Source organism: Anarhichas minor, unplaced genomic scaffold (assembly GCF_050575085.1).
Source record: "Anarhichas minor isolate MPS153535 unplaced genomic scaffold, ASM5057508v1 ptg000027l, whole genome shotgun sequence".
Lineage (NCBI taxonomy): Eukaryota > Metazoa > Chordata > Actinopteri > Perciformes > Anarhichadidae > Anarhichas > Anarhichas minor.
In genome coordinates this window covers 5,525,027-5,539,444 of record NW_027466473.1, presented here as the reverse complement: position 1 = coordinate 5,539,444, position 14,418 = coordinate 5,525,027, and the positions used below count along the sequence as shown (strand labels likewise).

General features: G+C 43.0%; 1 protein-coding gene across 1 annotated transcript; it reads left to right on the top strand.

Annotated features, from left to right (window-relative positions):
• The first annotated feature begins 309 nt into the window (after nt 1-309).
• On the top strand, nt 310-11,947 carry umodl1 (uromodulin-like 1). Its single transcript, XM_076102294.1, has 17 exons — nt 310-409; nt 620-862; nt 1,086-1,244; nt 1,675-1,802; nt 2,029-2,212; nt 2,841-2,981; nt 4,918-5,067; nt 5,348-5,605; nt 5,771-5,883; nt 5,983-6,202; nt 6,755-6,892; nt 6,979-8,141; nt 8,299-8,459; nt 8,877-9,113; nt 10,172-10,328; nt 10,482-10,566; nt 11,129-11,947. The coding sequence occupies exons 1-17, from the start codon at nt 334-336 to the stop codon at nt 11,314-11,316; spliced, it is 3,801 nt and encodes a 1,266-aa protein (XP_075958409.1). The 5' UTR covers nt 310-333; the 3' UTR covers nt 11,317-11,947.
• Nucleotides 11,948-14,418: the final 2,471 nt, after the last annotated feature.

Genomic DNA, 14,418 nt, shown 5'->3' with positions numbered 1-14,418 from the left:
TCAGCTTGTCATGCTGCCATACGTCATGGCAATGCAAGGTATCGAATTGTCTGAATATTGTAATTATTCTTTCAAAAACTGATGTAATTTTACCACACTGGGAAAATGTGACTATAATGTTTTCATAAATGCGATACCTACCTGCTGGCTGTGGTGATTATGTGGTCCATCAGGGACTGATGGGGATGGGGAGGGTGGGGAGGAGGAAGACAGAGCAACAGAGAATTTAGTCTTTGAGTACGCCCTGAACAGTCAGTTAGCATCATCTCAAAGAGGAGCATGTACGCACAATGTGGTCGGTAGATACATGGTTGGGATTTTGATCTGTGGAAAATGAGTTGGATGCTCTCCGTCTGGGTGGCGACGGCCCTGCTGTCTCTCTGTAGGGGACAAAACACTGTGCATGAAGGTAGGCCTCCACGCACATGACGACTTCACATGAATTTAACATGAAACTCAATATGTATGGATTAGTTATGAGGATGCTTTGCCTGCTTTCATTTGTTGAAAAAAAAAAAGTTTAATGTCACAGAGTAAGTCAAAATCAAGCAGCATTGAAAATGTCTTTATGCTATGATGGAAACCAACAGTTGAATTGACAAGATATGTTTTGTTCTAGGGAATAGCCTGTCTGAGTCTGGCTACCATCTATGTGTTCACAATGAGACACGGAATGTGAGTTTCCTGGTGATGCACACGGTCCCCTACGCTGTGACAAAGCCTTGCGGTGGCTGGCTCCTCTGGAAGACATGTACGGTCACACTGTACAGGATGACCTATCAGACTGAGCACAAGACAGTGATGGAGCAGGTGACCGGATGCTGCAGTGGATATGAACAAGTCGGCCGTTACTGTGCCCGGCGTGAGTGTACTGCACACCACACATATCCAATAACGCACAAATTGCTCTGCGTCTTTGTCCAAGTGTTTATAACATGTGATGATATCGCAAAGCGTGGACCGCCGGAGACAGACCAGAGATCTTTCAGAGTGTGGTGCTGTGTGCAAGACACCAGATGGGAGCACAGAAAAATATCTTTCTGCTAATATATGGCCTGTAATGTGTTATTTCCTTTTGAATGAAGCTGTAAACAGGAGTGATGAGCTCACTGCCAAGCCAGGATCCTGTCCAACTGCAGATGGATTGTGTCCCAGATCTGAGGACTGTGAGTGGGACATGGACTGCCCAGGCTGGCAAAAATGCTGCCACCAATCGGGGAGCTTTCTCTGCACGGATCCTACAAGTTAGTTGAGCTGATTGTTTTTTTTATTTGGCTTTTATCTAATAAAACAGGGCAAATACAGCCAAACGTTTCTGAATTTAGAGACTGCTGTCAAACTACTAGCTGAGTATAGGGGGCAAAAAAGAGAGAGGGTTTTGTGTGCTTTCTTTTTGTTGAAGAGAGGAGAGTCTGATTTACTGGAGTATGGTCATTTTAAATGTTATCATCCTAGATTTTATATTTTATTTCAGCTTTACCTGTAGCTGCACAGATACGCAGCCTGAACTTAGTTTGTTTAGTCGCTCCAAGTCAAGGGGAGGGTCCAATGGATTCATTGAACAAAGCTGGGGAACGCTTCACCCCAATCATTTTCATACGGCCCCGATACATCCTAGGTGTTAAGTGTTCAAATATATCTTGGGTGTACTGACGCTTTTAACTTAATTTTCAGGCTCGGCAAATTATTCTGAGAATGGAGGATACCGATTTAATGCAACAGTGACAGTGAAGACAGATTACCAGCAACTGATTTCCAGCGAAAGAGGAATTCTGAATCACACGCGATTGTTGCAAGCAATGGTAATACAACTGCTAATACTATTACTGCTTCTACTACAGCTGTCATATATCTGCTGCTTATATGATATATGACTATGCTGCGAAGGCTATATAGCCAACAACCAATATTTGCAATTATGTTAATTAAAACATGGAGAATATAAATGGGCATCCACTTGTCTCTTGTCTTTCTGAGTTATTGAAGGTTTTCCTTTAAAACAAAGTGTCTCTATTATATCTCCAACAGGTGACTGGAGCTCTGCAGTCTGATGTTTCCATTTATTACCTCAGCTCACAGCCCGTGCATCCCTACAGAACCGCCACCTCGCTGCTGATTGACTGCAACTTTGCTCTTTCACTGCACAATGTAACGTCAAAGCTGCACCATCTCCTCAAACACATACAGGAGGTGACATCTGTAAGCGTGGAAGGTGAGGAGACATGGTTGTTTTGTGCAGCAGCAGCAGCAGCAGCAGTCACATCTCCCTCTTTCTTTTCTTTCCTTCGAGAAATGACATTCTTGTGCAGCTTTGAGAATGATTCATGTTGCAGAGAACACGGCGTTCAGGAAAGAATGACTCAGTCGCACCACAGTTTCCTTCTCCCACCACTTCTGTTTGAGTGACAGTCATCTGTGGGATGTTTCCTGCAATAGCGGAAAATAACACCAGAGCGAGCGCAGGCACGCACGCACACACACACACACACACACACGCACACACCCAGAGATATTAATCATGAATCAGTCACACTTTCACATTTGCACAAGACACAGTAACAAGCGTGCCATACAATCAAACGCAGACCAAGTCGCCTTCCGAATGTTCTTTAAATTAATTTACTTCTCTACTCTGTAAACACTAATTTAATGAATCACTTTATGCCAGCGTGAAAATGTACTTATATTATTTTCAAGGCACGTCTGAATTACTTAGCCTTTAAATAAAAAATACAAGAAGACAAGGGAATCAAGTCCAACTTGTACTTCACATTCCATCTTGTAATTCAATAACAGAAACATGTACTTGTAACCTCATATGTCCGTGTTTCTTGTTGCAGATGTAAATGAGTGTGCACAGTCTGCTCTCCGTCAGTGCTCCCTTCATGCAGTCTGTAACAACACAGTGGGCTCCTACCGTTGTGCATGCCACCAGGGATTTATTGATGTGGACCCCAGGAACCCTGGAGCCCACTGCACAGGTTAGGCTGTGTGTGAGTGTGTGCGTGTGTGTGTGCGTTCACCACCAAAGCATTTAGTTGCGTGGCTTTTTAGCTACAATTAATTTGATGCCACCTCCAGAGCACGAACATGATGATAAACATCTTATAAAATGCAACTAGATATGTATGATAAATTATTATCATATTTGTTTTAAGATAGAGAAGGAAAGAGTGAGCTGGAATGATACACGCTTCTTTGTGGGTAACTTATGTTTACGTAGGTCTTCACTTCATGTTATCAGAGTGATAAGACAATGCAAGTCTTGTCTTAGGGAATAAACCACGGTCTTGAAATGAAGTGCAAGCCTCAGCATGTGCCAAAGTATTTCCTCAACGCTGCTGGAACAAGGAAGTTGAGGTCAGATTTAATGTGACAACATTTTGTCAACACCACAAACGTCACCTGGAGGCTGGGTTCTTAGCAGGGCCTGAATAGTGAAGCTTCAGTGCCGAAAACCTGCAGTCTCTCTACTGGCCAGCAGGGGGCGACTCCTCTGGTTTCAAAAAAAGTCTGATTGTATAGAAGTCTATGAGAAAATGACTCTACTTCTCTCTTGATTCATTACCTCAGTAAACATCGTGAACATGAGTTTATGGTCTCAATCTCTAATTACAAGTCTTCTTCAATACAGCATGATGTTCATTTAGTAAATTATAGTCCAATAATAGACCATAAAGTAGAGTATGCTTTACGGCGGGGCTACCTTGTGATTGACAGGTCACTGACTTTTTTTTGTCTTGTAGCTTTTACCCTTTCACAGTGGGTTTTTCATTCAGGGGGCACGAGTTTGAAAGACAAAGGTATTTACGAGGCAATTAGGGTGTAGGATGCTAGGGAGTTGCATTGTGGGAATTGTAGGATGCAGCATTTTTGGTTCTTGACCCATACCAGGACCTAAAAGACAACAAACTAAAATGTAATGCATTGTCTAGTCTGGTCTGGTTATCAAGCCGAATCAATCTACAAGCCAGGAACCTACAGTACAATACTACAACAACATAAAGCCTGACTTACTGAGTCCAATACTTTTGCTTTGTGCAGATTTTAATGAATGTGCTTCAGAGGAAAATGACTGTTCCCAGTGGGCTACATGTACAAACACCTGGGCCTCCTACACATGTGTTTGCCTGGATGGATTTATTGACAACAACCCAGAAAGGCCTGGACGAGCCTGTCAAGGTACGGTCTCACTGGAGACTGGGTTCTTAGCAGGGTCTGAATAGTGAATCTTAAGTGCCTTAAACCTGCATTCTCTCTACTGGCCATCAGGGGGCGACTCCTCTGGTTGTACAGAAGTCTATGAGAAAATGACTCTACTTCTCTCTTGATTTATTACCTCAGTAAACATTGTAAACATGAGTTTATGGTCTCAATCTCTAGTTTCAAATCTTCTTCAATACAGCATGATGTTCATTTAGTAACTTATGGTCCATTTAGAGTTAAATAGACCATAACGCAGGGTATGCTTTAGGGCGGGGCTACCTTGTCATTGACAGGTTGGTAACTTTTTTTTGTCTTGTAGCTTTTACCCTTTCACAGTGGGTTTTTCGTATATGAAATGTAATTGTCTCCTAAAAATGTCTTATTCAGCATTCAGTTGTACTTAGCTCCACCCTCTGGTGTCACTTCTTGTTGCAAAAAACAAGATGGCGACGGCCATAACTCCGAACTCGTGGCTTCAAAACCGTAGTCCACAAACCAATGGGTGACGTCTAAATTAATGCGTTCACTTCCTTTATACAGTCTATGGTATTTAGAGAGAAGGTGAAACTCGCCTCCTTTTATAGCACTGTGATGTCATTCATGCTAAACAAATGCTGCTAAGTTTCTCATCAACATTCGTCTGTGACACAGTCATATTTTGCATCAGAAGGTTTGACTTCAGCATCGACAACTCCTATTGTTTCTTCCCAGCTGACTTCAGGACGACGACCACCACAGAGCTCCCGCTTACCTCCCTTACACCCACAAACACACCCTACACCCCGGTCTCCAACAGCACAAAAGAAGACCCTCTGAGCATGACGTCAACTGTAGAGCCACCTCTGCCGACAACCGCATGCTGTAAGAAATATTGACATCTTTTTCTTGAGGCTAAAGTAGCGGCTGTTGTGTCCAAATAGAAAATTGTTGCTTTTTGAGAGGAAATATTTGATTTGGCCTCTAGACATTTAGTTAAGAGTTGTATGTCATCGCTTCACATCTTTTAATCCAATTCATTCTCTAGCTGATGTAGATATATTTATAGGAATCGTTTGACATTTTGGAGAATATTAGCTTGCTATGAAATGAGCATAATTCCACAATGAATGAATGATAACCCCCCTCTATCACTATCTCCCAGTTCATACCAGTATCACCAGCGTGTGGTCGGCTAACGTCACTGGACCCTCCTTCCGCGTCTACTGGTCGAGTCGGTTTCAGATGAACCAGACATATCAGGTTGTTCTGAGGAGAAGGTCAAAGGTCATTCAGTCTTGGATGACCAGCCAGGCCATGGTGGAGGTCAGGGACCTGCAGCCAGGGGTACTCTACAACGTTACTGTCACGCCATGTTCCTGCGGAAGCCAAGGAGTCTCCCTCGGTATATCGGTCAAGACTGGTAGGTTCTCACAACTTAGATGCAACCACTGATTACTATCCCAGGCAGTAATACAGTAAGTAAATATAGGAGAAGACATCTTTAAGCATTGGGCCCAGGGCTATTAAGAGGGCTGACATTTAATTGTGGAAAATGTGTCTACCAAGTACGTTTTTTCTATTGTAGATGCTCAGACTCTCGACGCCACAGCGCGACTCACCAACATCCAGTTCACTGCTGATCTGCACAACACCAGCAGCCAGGCCTACGAAAACCTCACTGAGAGCATCAAAGAGGAGGTAGGAGTGTCATTTCACCGACTGATTGCACAGTGACAGAATGTGATCTTTTGCTGTATTGTTTCATCCACCTATCTGGTATTATTTTGTCACCAACAGATCTACCGGTCTCTGTCTCCAGAGATGAAGGCCATGGTGGATTACGGCCAGTTGAGGATTGACATCAGAAGCTTTTCCCTGGGGAGTGTGGTGGTCAACTTCACCATCGTCTTTGCACCCAGTCAAAGCCAGGACATCGGTAATGTGTCCACAGCTCTGCTGCACTCCCTGATGAACAGCACCAAATACACGGTGGATAAAAACAACACAAGCACAAATGGTATGTCTCTTTATATTCTCCTTTGTAACAATGGGTTTCATGAAACCAGGGCTGGTATAAAAATAGGAAGTGCTTCAGAGAATAGTCTTGAAATGCTAAAAGTAATTTTCAGCACCAGAGTTTGGATTAGTTACTCAAGGTTAGTACCACTCAGCCTGGGAAAACAGTTTAATATCTTCTGTGGCTCTGATGGGAGTTTCCCAAAGTCTGGAAAGAAACACCCAGATGATGTCATTGTGGTTGTCTCAGCTTAAGCTTGTAGACTTCAAATTCTTATCAGAAAGCATTCGTTACAAACAGGGGGCACGAGTTTGAAAGACAAAGGTATTTACGAGGCAATTAGGGTGTAGGATGCTAGCGAGTTGCATTGTCGGAATTGTAGGATGCAGCATTTTTGGATCTTGACCCATACCAGGACCTAAAAGACAACAAACTAAAATGTAATGCATTGTCTAGTCTGGTCGAATCAATCTACAAGCCAGGAATCTACAGTACAATACTACAACAACATAAAGCCTGACTTACTGAGTCCAATACTTTTGCTTTGTGCAGATTTTAATGAATGTGCTTCAGAGGAAAATGACTGTTCCCAGTGGGCTACATGTACAAACACCTGGGCCTCCTACACATGTGTTTGCCTGGATGGATTTATTGACAACAACCCAGAAAGGCCTGGACGAGCCTGTCAAGGTACGGTCTCACTGTGTGGTAGTGGGAAAGACTTGTTTTACACAGACTACATGCATTAAATAACCAGAGTGTTTTGTCTTGTGCAGAAATTGCAACAACCACCACTGCCCCAACAACTAACATTACTGCCCCAACAACCACCACTGTCCCAACAGCCAACAATACTGCCACAACAGCCAACGTTACTGCCTCAACAGCCAACAATCCTGCCCCTGAAATCACCCCTACTGCCCCAACAACCAACAATACTGCCCCAACAACCACCACTGTCCCAACAGCCAACAATACTGCCACAACAGCCAACGTTACTGCCTCAACAGCCAACAATCCTGCCCCTGAAATCACCCCTACTGCCCAGACAACAATCATTACTGCCCCTACAATCACCCCTACTGCCCCAACAACCAACAATACTGTCCCTGAAATCCCCCCTACTGCCCAGACAACAATCATTACTGCCCCTACAATCACCCCTACTGCCCCAACAACCAACAATACTGCCCCTGAAATCACCCCTACTGCCCCAACAACCAACAATCCTGCCCCTGAAATCACCCCTACTGCCCCAACAACCAACAATACTGCCCCTGAAATCACCCCTACTGCCCCAACAACCAACAATACTGCCCCTGAAATCCCCCATACTGCCCAGACAACAATCATTACTGCCCCTACAATCACCCCTACTGCCCCAACAACCAACAATACTGCCCCTGAAATCACCCCTACTGCCCCAACAGCCAACAATCCTGCCCCTAAAATCACCCCTACTGCCCAGACAACAATCATTACTGCCCCTACAATTACCACCACTGCCCCAACAACAAACAATATTGAAATCACCCCTACTGCCCCAAGAACCAACATTACTGCCCTCGCAATCACCACTACTACTCCTGTAACATTTACTGCCCTAACCACCGCCACTACAACCACAGCCACGACAATGATATCTATGACTTCTACCCCTACAACCACCATTGCCAGCCCCACTACCACCATTACAGCTCCTGCGACCACCGCTACTCCCCTGAGAACTGCCACCAATGTCTCTATGCTGGGGGCCATCTCAGTCCAGTGCAGGATTGCTGCAATCACCCTGACAGTTACCAAGGATTTTCTCCTGAGCAACAAGATCAGGGAGCACACTCTATACTTGGGATTGCCAGAATGTGGCGTCAATGGAGGCAACGCCACCCACACCCAGCTGACTGTGGCCTGGAATGAGTGTGGTACCAGTCTCATGCATGTGAGTTTTGTAAAAGTGATGTGTTTGGGACGCTTTTGCATTTTCCTGCGTTCTCACACATTGCATAGACACTATGCTTGCCAGTATTTGGCCTGTAAAACTGAATTGCGTTAACTTTGTAAATGACCCACACTGCTTGCGTCATCTGGTATTTTAGAATGAAACATACTACACAGCATCTGTAACCCTGTTCAACACCATGGAAATGTACACGTCAGACAGCGGGAAAGTGGAGGTACCCAGAATACGGCTGGAGGCTCCCATCCTGTGTACCTACATGAAGAGCACTCTCATCTCTGCTGACTTTGGCTCCATGGGGTACCAACATGCTGTCTTTATTACTTAGCATGCTTTATGCATTTTTCTAAATAGCCTCAGAGCATCTGAAACCGTTTTTATTTGCTCTCTTGCCATGAGTTAGATGACTGATACCACTCTTTTAAGCTTAACTTAAAGACTGGGATCAGGGGAAAACAGCTAGCCTGGTTCTGTTCGAAGGAAACAAATTCTGCTGATCAGCACCTCTAAAGGTCACTAAGTAACCAGTAGCTCACCAGTAACATCCTTGGATCCAGATAAACAGCAACTTTTCATTTTTATACTTGGGGTTTTGCATAGATTAAACAACGTTACAACATGTTAATTAGTGAGCTTTAGGTGCTGGTAGGCTGTGTGTTTCTGTTGTATTTATGGCTATATATATATATATATTGTTTTTTTCTCACCCATCTTTAGGTATGACATGATCGGAGATTTCATAACGGGCTCGGGGTCGTTCCAGGTGACAGTGCAGCTGATGAACGGTACAATGCCTCTACCCAACAACCACAGCTTGTCCTCTGACGAGGCTGTGGTGGTGGAGGTCAGCCTCAACTCCTCTTCAGAGCAGATTAAAGTAGTCATCAACAAATGCTGGGCCACTCCCACTCAAAACCCTGCAGATGCCTACAGCCTCACCTTCCTGGAGAACAGGTCTGCTTCCACCTACAGCACTGCCACTATTTCTATTGCTATTAGTCTTTGAGCCGACTAATTCATGTACTTTTCCCCCTCACAGCTATTACTTATGATCTTACTATGACTAGTACTGCTGCCGTTACTTCAGAGTATCTGTACCTTGGACAGTTAGGCCTATATATTGAGGTTTGTTTGGTAGCAAAGATTTTTGTTCTTTGCTGTTATCACCAGAAACAACTCTGTCATCCTGAGATAATGACAAAATAAACCTGTAATCTCCAGGTAATGGGATAAAAGGGAAATATTGCTACTGAGGCTGTTCTCAGCTTCCGTAGGTCTTATATAAAGGCACATCATTTATTTATTTTAAGTAAACTCAAATTAATTCTTAGTTGTAAATAATTATAATTATTCACTATTATTATTCATCCTTGCTAAAAGTTAGATGACAAAATCGATACCACTCTCAAACTGTTTCAATATGAAGCTACAACCAGCCACCTGTTAGCTTAGCATAGCACAGAGACTGGAAGCAGGAGGAGACAGCTAGCCTGGCTCTGTCTTAAGCTAGCACAGTGCGCCTACCTGCAACTTTACTTTGTTTAAGCCATACAAACAGTGACTTCCTGGAGGAAGTTGCAGCACATAACCCATTTTTACACTTTGGTTTTTGTGCGCATTAAACAAACGAGATACAAGACATTCGATTTTTTTGTGCCTTTAGTGCTTTTAGGCAGATTTGGTCACTGGAAGAAGTGTTTCCAATCTTTATGCTAAGCTAACTCTCCTGGCTGTAGCTTCATCTTCAACAAACATACATGAGAGTGGTATTGACCTTCTCATCAAACTGACGACAAGAAAGCGAATATGTGTATCACCTAAAATGTTGAACTATTAACACCCTTCAGCACTGAATTCATGTCTTTCTTATATACTTTTGCATATTTGTAGCTACTATTTACGCAGCAACGGATGATTGAACGTTGTTTTCGGATTGTTATTTTCCAGTCTTATCAGACACAATGCATATCAGATGCAGACAAAGACAGTTTGTTCGTCGCTGTCCTCCACAGCTGTTCCCTGAACACATACACCAAGGTGTTGATGAACGGCAACTCTAGCACAGCACGCGTGTCTGTGAAGATTTTCTCCATCGTCGACCTGGATGTGATCTATCTGCACTGCCTGGTCCAGATCTGTGTGGAGATTGGATCAGATACCTGTGTGCCTGTGAGTGCAACCTATTGTAAAAAAATGACTTGCAACCTTACAGCTTCTTTAGCAAATAACTAATACCCAACTGTGACTGAAGCATTTGGTTGAAAGGTTGTTGAAGAAGAGATTAGAATGTTCTCCTTTGTCTTTGCTCATGTTTTCTTGCAGGACTGTCTGCAAAGAACAGTTCGGTCTTCAAAAACGATTGGAACAGCTGTTGGTTCTTCCGGGTCTCTGCTGCAGTCATATGACGGTGAGTCCTTGTACACAGAATAACATCTACCTTTCACTCTTCTGTGATGCGGGGTTCTGTTAGAAAGGAAGTATTTGTCAGCTGCATGCCTCTGCTGTGTTTAAAAGTGAGCCAAAAGATGGGATTTAACTGCAGCTGAAGTAACCATTACCTCACCGACGAGCTGGCAGAGCAGCTATCAAGATCTTCAGTATCCATTATAAACTTGAGTGTCTCTTCATTTTGAAATTCGAATGGGCCAATCTGTCTTATTATGGCAGCAGCGCTGCTGTCTCTATCATCAGTGAGGTGCAGAGGCCAGTTTAAGTGTCCGTGATAGAAAACACACATTTCAAAAGCCCTGAAGTAGATTAAGTATCTTAATTTGGACTCATGAGTTGATTTGAACATTTCAGCTTTTTGGAAGTGTGCTGAACGCAAGAGTTTGTTATAAGAGCCAGTGCTTATGAACGTCACAGTATATCAAATAATCTCTGTCATTTTGTTGATTAAGTGGATATTTCTTTTTTCCTTTTCAATGTATGTTTACTGATTTGTAATTCTTCGACACATATTCTTGCAGAGTCCTTGGAGGAGGGATTTACCACTCTCTATATAGTCGGCCTCTCCTGTCTTGGAATCGGCCTGACGCTCTTCTTCATCATTTTTTTCGTCTGCATTTTCTACTTCCAAAGGAACCGCATTGGACACTACAACTTCAGCGTCAAACCCAAGCAGGAGAACTTCACCTACCTTGTCTTTAACACCTGAAGGTGCAGCAGCACCCACAACCAAAATCACAGAATTAGCAGATTTAGTAGGTCAGTACAGCACAGCTGCCACTGGGTGAAGCTGTTGCACCATTCACATATTAGCTCTGATGCAACATTGCAAGTCTTTGCACATTAAACAGTGAACGGAATACAGATTATTTATATTTTACGCCCCCTAAACATATATTTAAGATGTTTAAATGATAGAGTAGTTGCATCCTGAAATGTCATATATATATATAGAATATAAATATTTCATGAATATTTCACATTAAAGAATACATATGTGTGGCTTTCTACACACACAAGGTAAAAGTTTCTTCAGCGTTCACAGAAGCAAGAGACATGATGGTACTAGATGGAAAATATAACTTCAGATTATTTCACTACATGCTTCACATCAAAAACTGTAATGTAATGAGTGCACTAAACTAGATTGTGTCGCTTATCTTTTGTCAAAATAATCATGTTCATGTTTAATACTACTCAAGCACAGTCATCACTTTATTGTCTTTTAGCTGCTACTTTTCTACATTTACACATATTGTATTTGTACTGCTTGTTACACATCTGAAATATTCATTGTGTACCAGCTCTTCTCTTGTGCTGTAAGCGGTGTAATAATAAACTCGAGTCCTGTATGAAGGTAGACACTTGGGGGTGCTTCTGTCACAGTTCTTCAGCTCTGTAAAAACAAGGCAAGATGGCCTCCCGCATGCATAGAGACAACATGTATACACTGTTTATAGAGGACAACATAAGGTATGAGATAATACAAGGACAGACAACATTATTCATCTTTAATCAGATCAGGGCTTGAGAAAAATTATCTCAGCCGAACAGAGCTGAAGAGGCGGGCCCAGCTTCACCCCTCCTGCACATCCCATAATCCCACATTGTTGACTACAGGGTCATAAATGCACCTCTTGGCTCGACGGCGAGGGACTGAATACTAAACAACAGAGGCTTTCTCTTTTGAGAGGAGGTCCCTGGAGACCTGCGGAGAAGGGGGCCTACACTACCATCTGGAGGGCTGCAAACGCCCCGCCTCCTAATTAACCCATTCAGCCTCACCGTCTGAGACCTGGCAACCCGTCGCTATGGCAACAGCCCAGTGCAAGGATGGATGGAGGGAGGGAGGGAGGGAGGGAGGGAGGGAGAGCAACTGCGAACAAAGGGGAGAAAAAGATGTCCGTTTAAAAAGCGTGAACTGTGCCTTTATTCTTGATTTGATACAACTGCAGGATTCAGACGTTGATCTTTCTGGGCTTCAACTTGACATCTCTGCTGCCTCTTCTAGTGAGTGTTTTGCAGTTCATCTACTGTGGATGGCCTTGATTGCACTGGATTGTAAAAACAGCAATGTGCAGGTGTTACTAGCAACAATCTAACATCGTTAGATACGCAAAACAAGTGTCTAGGGAGGGATATTCCCAAATACACAGATGAGGCCTCGGTGATGAAAAGAGTTTTTTTCCCACTCTGTACGTCTCTAATCCGGGAAGCAGCAGAGCCACAATCCTCGTAATGGCCCTGCAACATGATCCGTGTCTCCACAGTCCTTCCTCTCTCCTCCCTCCCTCCCTCCCTCCCTCCCTCCCGTCTCTCTCTCTGGTGGTGCAGGTCAGAGCGGCTCGGAGACCCTCAGTCGTTCATCGGGCTTCGTGCCCTGCTTTCTCTCACACAGGTCGTTGCTAATTAAACATCCTCATTGTGGTTTTACAGAGCAGCTCATCACCTCTGCACTGTAATGGAATGGCTAATGTGAGCAGTGCGATTGCGCTTGTTTCTGGAGACTGTTATGAAATCTCAGTCGCCTGCTATGTGACTTTTGCTCGTCAACTGATCTTGATATTTCAGTGGTGGAATGTAACTAATTACATTTAACACTTGTACTTTAATTTAGTGTTTCCTTTTCATGCCACTTCACACACTTCTACTCTACTTTTCACTCCTCTAGATTTATATGACAGCTGTTAGTGTGCCAAGATTGTTCATACAAACTGTATGACGAGAAAGTGTTTTTATTGATTTGAATAACATACAGTTTACAAAGTAGTTCAAATGAACACTTTATTTTACAGGCGCTGTTATTTTCTATGATAATAGAAAAGAACCTTCCTGGAAATATCTGTGTAATCGAGTGCAAATTCTAGATATATACGCGTAGACAGGTATTTGTGTTTATTAAGTTATGTTTGGCAGATTAATCTCCATGAAGGTACGAGTGACTATAAGACTGACACCAGCAGTTCGTGGGAACTAATTATAATAAAGTTATTGTTTCCATTTCTCCTGTAATTGGTCCCAAATTTATTCTTTTTCGTTACAGGAAGTTATGAAATCTATAAATAAAGTGTTATCAAATTGGCTAAGCCTCCATCTACAAAAGTGAAATGCTACTCATACATGAATGTATTCAGCAGTAATCTACTAGCATATAATAGTGTAACACTCATTGGGTACTTTGTCTGTATTGACAAATTTTACTTTTACACATTTTCAAAGTGGGACTTTTAGTTGTACTCGAGTATTTTACAGTGTGGTATTGCTTGTTTTACTTAAAGTCAATAATATGAATACTTCCTCCACCGGGTGAGCTCTAAAGTATACTGTATATGAGGATTGCTTTCTCGTTGTATCTGAAATCACATTAATGCTTACATAAATGCTGTACAGAGCTTTTCCCGGTCTTTCTCTTACTAACAACAAGTACAAACAAGGTAAGAGGACAGAAGGCCGAGCAGCTGCTTTGAGCTTTTGGTTCAGAGAAGCTGTTTCCTTGTCACAGTCCATGCTGCTCCTCATTAGACTGGCTTTGCTTCATTACTGCTGTTAGCTTCATGGTGAACTGTAAATGACAATTTATCTGATTATGCTCACACCCCCTCACATAGACGCACAGCAAACACAATGAGCACACGCAGCGTGGTTGAGCTTCGGATTGTCACAGCTTGCATTGATGCTGAAGCTTTCTGGAATTTGTGTAATTGTGATTGGAGAGAGTGTTGTCTACAGCTAGCACTGGGAGGAGGGGAGGTCACTCTCAATCTGTCAGTGCTAATCAGCAAGTCGGCCATCTTGCTGTAGTTCTCAAAGA

Coding starts and splice junctions, on each gene's coding strand:
- umodl1 (XM_076102294.1), top strand. CDS start 334: ATGAGTTGGATGCTCTCCGTCTGGGTGGCGACGGCCCTGCTGTCTCTC. Junction 1,245..1,674: donor TCTCTGCACGGATCCTACAA/GTTAGTTGAGCT, acceptor CTTAATTTTCAG/GCTCGGCAAATTATTCTGAG. Junction 6,893..6,978: donor GCCTGGACGAGCCTGTCAAG/GTACGGTCTCAC, acceptor TGTCTTGTGCAG/AAATTGCAACAACCACCACT.